The sequence below is a fragment of the Hipposideros armiger genome, unplaced genomic scaffold (genome assembly GCF_001890085.2).
Source record: "Hipposideros armiger isolate ML-2016 unplaced genomic scaffold, ASM189008v1 scaffold_522, whole genome shotgun sequence".
NCBI lineage: Eukaryota > Metazoa > Chordata > Mammalia > Chiroptera > Hipposideridae > Hipposideros > Hipposideros armiger.
This window is the reverse complement of record NW_017731872.1, coordinates 85,679-89,276: the sequence shown is the minus strand read 5'-3', so window position 1 is coordinate 89,276 and position 3,598 is coordinate 85,679. Positions and strand designations below refer to the sequence as shown.

The 3,598-nt window shown below is 40.2% G+C and overlaps 1 protein-coding gene across 3 annotated transcripts in view; it reads right to left on the bottom strand.

The window, feature by feature from the left end:
* The window catches only part of PSMG2 (proteasome assembly chaperone 2), a 26,861-nt gene that overhangs the window by 20,444 nt on the left and 2,819 nt on the right, over positions 1 to 3,598 (bottom strand). For 2 of the 3 annotated variants that reach the window (XM_019668222.1, XM_019668223.1), the window contains exon 2: positions 3,426 to 3,598. In XM_019668222.1, coding sequence (XP_019523767.1) covers positions 3,426 to 3,598 — 173 coding nt within the window. Of the gene's footprint in view, positions 1 to 3,063; positions 3,140 to 3,425 lie in introns of those variants that run through there. The other variant, XM_019668221.1, reaches the window with a different exon arrangement.

Sequence of the window (3,598 nt, the reverse complement as noted above, 5' to 3'; positions counted from 1 at the left end):
AATCAGTATAGAAGTAACCAATCTTACACATATTCAGTGTAGAAATAATCAGATCTATTGCAAGCTGGCCAACATTTCCAACGGATACTGCTGGCTGAAATCATTTTAAAAAGTGTTTATTAAGGCATTGACATTAGCAGCACTTTAAAAAGTTTGGACAGAAGACAATAATCGCAGCACTAGTATTGAATATTATGTTCAGGTGCATCATACAGCTACATACTGACTCTTCCATTAGTTGCAAGTGAGGTATCAGCAGGGACCTCCTCCAGCTTTAAGACTACAGATTTAACACTTATTGAACACCTACTATGTGTCAATCATTGCTCTAGGCACTGGGAATGCAGTAAAACAAATCAAAAGTTCCTGCCTTGTTACGCTTCCATTCTAGGGAGGGAGTAGTTTACCTGTAATAAACAAAATAAACAGTAAAATATACAGTGTTAAGTGCAGTGGAGAAAAATTAAAGGACTGTGAGTGTGTGTGTATGTGTTTGGCTGCAATTTTAAATTGGGTGGTCAAGAAAAGAATCGCTTCAGCCAACAAGTAACTACAGACCTGAAAGAAGTAAGGGAGAGAGCCACACACAGACTGGGGAAAGGATATTTCAGCAGTGGGAAAGTAAGTGTAAAGGCTGTGAGGTCTGAACAAAAGTGATCTTGGGGCCTCTTTTCTGTTTGCTTTATTAGTGCCTAAAGGTTGCAGTGAGCTTATTTTCACACTATAAATACCACACACTTATCCCCATGACTTCAAATATTCCAACTGCCAAATCCAAACCTCTAGCTACAGCCTGTAACACTTACTAAACTCCAGAGCCTAATATGTGTCTACATATGGTTATGCCACAGGTAACTCACATTCAACATGTACAAAATTAAACCTTTGCCCAAATTTGTCCTCATATTTTGTATTTCAGAAAAGAGAAACAATTATTGAGCCAACTGCCTAAACCAGGACACTTCTTCCTTTTCCTTTACCAACCACATCTAACACACAACTAAATTTCATTGATTGTATTTTTTCTTTTTTGGCCTTTGTCATACTTTTCTGGGTCCTTCAGAGTGGTCTCCCACTTCTCATTGCTGTCATCTATCCCTGGTTATCTCCTGTAAACCCCTTTCCCTTCTCAAAGATTTTGCTACTTTGGTTAGATTCTCATTCTCCTGTATCATTTATCTTTTCCTCACTACTGGATTCTTCCCATCAGCATATGCCCATGCTCTAATATCTCTACTTCTAAAAAACCCTCCGTTGATCCCACATACTACCCTAACAACCACCTCACTTCCAGGTGTCCTTCCATAGCCAAAATTCCTCACAGTTGTCCACTAAAACATAAGCAGGAACTTTATCTCTGAATTAACGAACAAATATATACATATACACATCTCCACCTCTTCCCCTTTTAGTCAACCCACTTTAATATGGCTTCCCTCTTCACCGCTCCGCTGGTAGCTGTTTTTGAAGGTGTCAGTGGAAAGCCACCGGGTCTTCCACTAGTGTGAAGGTGCAATAGCAGGTGGCATGGTGCTTAAGAGGTGGTCTCAAGGGCCAGAATGCCTTGATTAGAATCTCAGTTACACCAATTGTAAATCATGTGACCTTAACTTCTCTGTGCAATGGTTTCCTCATCTATAAAACTATCTATGGAGTATTTGTGCGAATTAAATGAGTTACTGCATGTAAATGCACATAGCATTCAGCTTACAGGTAATAATAAATGGTAATTGTTGAAGTTAATAAATGGCATTAGTTGAAGTGTATAAAATCTAGTTCTAATATTTTTAGTCTTTTATCCTCTAAGGCAGGGGGTTGGTAAGCTGTGGCTCGCAAGCCACATGTGACTCTTTGGGACCTTCTGTCTCAAAAGTTTGCCAACCACTGGAAGAGCCAATCCTGTACCTCACAACAATTTAAAAATTATTCGAAAGCCATAAGTATATTTTTACATAATCACCAGTATGTGAATAGTATCCTTTAAAAATTTTATAAATGAAACTACGAGTTTTATTTTCATTTTCAATTTGACTTCAGAGCCATAGTTCGCGAGCCGGTTTGTTGACTCCAGGCAGCTCTTCCGTCTCAAAAGTCTTCCAACCCCTGCTCTAAGGCAATAACGGAAATTCCATCTTCTTTTAGTAAAGCCATCTTTCCTGCAGGAATTTCAATATTAAGATTATTGCTTTCTTTTTTTAAGAAGATTTTATTGGGGAATCGAGGAAAGGGAACAGACAAGTTGCTGTCCTTTTGTTCTTCAGTCTAGTTGTGAGGGCGTCGCCTCACTGGCCCATGTTGGTATTATTGCGCTCTTCCTGGGTGAGGCAGTTGGTCGCCTGCCATTGGACGGCCACTCATGGGGGCTCACGGCAGCTCATGAAAGCGCACGCCAGCTGCCGGCCAGCCCCACTGCAGCCTATGCCAGTTGGCTGGCAACTCACGGCAGCCCAGCTCGTTTGAGCTGTTGTTCACCATCTTAGCTGTAAAGGGCACAGCGTCACTGGCCCTCACGTGGGATCTGAACCGGGGCCCTGCTGCTCAGAGCTGGTGTCCCAAGCCAACTCTTAACCAACGCGCCACTCAGCTGGCCCTAAGATTATTTCTTGAAAGTACATGGTTAATAAGACTGACAAAAACAAAATACTTCTTCATTTGTCTTTCAATCCACCAATGAATGGTCTTTCATGCTCCTCTATCACCTCTGGCTATGACCTTAAAATGGTGAAAGATGACTAAGAGGCCCTCAGAGGAGCTGGCCATCAAACAAAGCAACTGGATGCTCCTGGCTTTCATGATCAACAGCTTTCCCCTAACTCAGCAGTTCTAAATTATAAACAAACAGTTGTCAGTGCAATATAAATCAAGCCTGTGTTCCAATTAATCAAGCCTGATAGTCTAATGAGAATTATGACTTTATGGCATGGGAAAAGCCTACATCTACAGCATCAGGCAACTCAATCTCTCCAAGCCCTATTGATAACATTAGTATTATGGATTCCATAATAATGTGAGAGGATGACTGAAGCTTAGACAATGTAGCACATATTAAACACATAGGAGTGAAGCCAGTGAAATTCACCTTTTCCTTTTCCCTTGTATTAGTGATGCTTACACATGCCAGTAAGAACAGAAAAGAGAGCTGAGGATAAAAGGGGAAACAAAAAAATCCCACGTTAAAAAAAATAGAAATCTCAAAATCTATCCAGGGACACAAGTACAATCTCTCATAGGCGTTGCCCTTTAGAAAAGGCTTAGAATTACAACTAGGATATAAGAGAATAGAACAACGTGACTGGGTTGTAAACTCTGCACAAAGCTGGCAGGCACTAAGTAAATGTTTGCTACAAAACAGTATCTGCAGTCTATTTCTAATTTAAAACAACTCTACTTAGTAGTAGAATAAAATATACTGAAGTCATACATACCTTCAGCATTTATACTGAGTTCTGTTGAATTTTCTTTTGACGTTGCATATGGATTGTTTCCAACCATTGGCACAAGACAATCAGTATAGAAGTAACCAATCTTACACATATTCAGTGTAGAAATAATCAGATCTATTGCAAGCTGGCCAACATTTCCAACGGATACTGCTGGC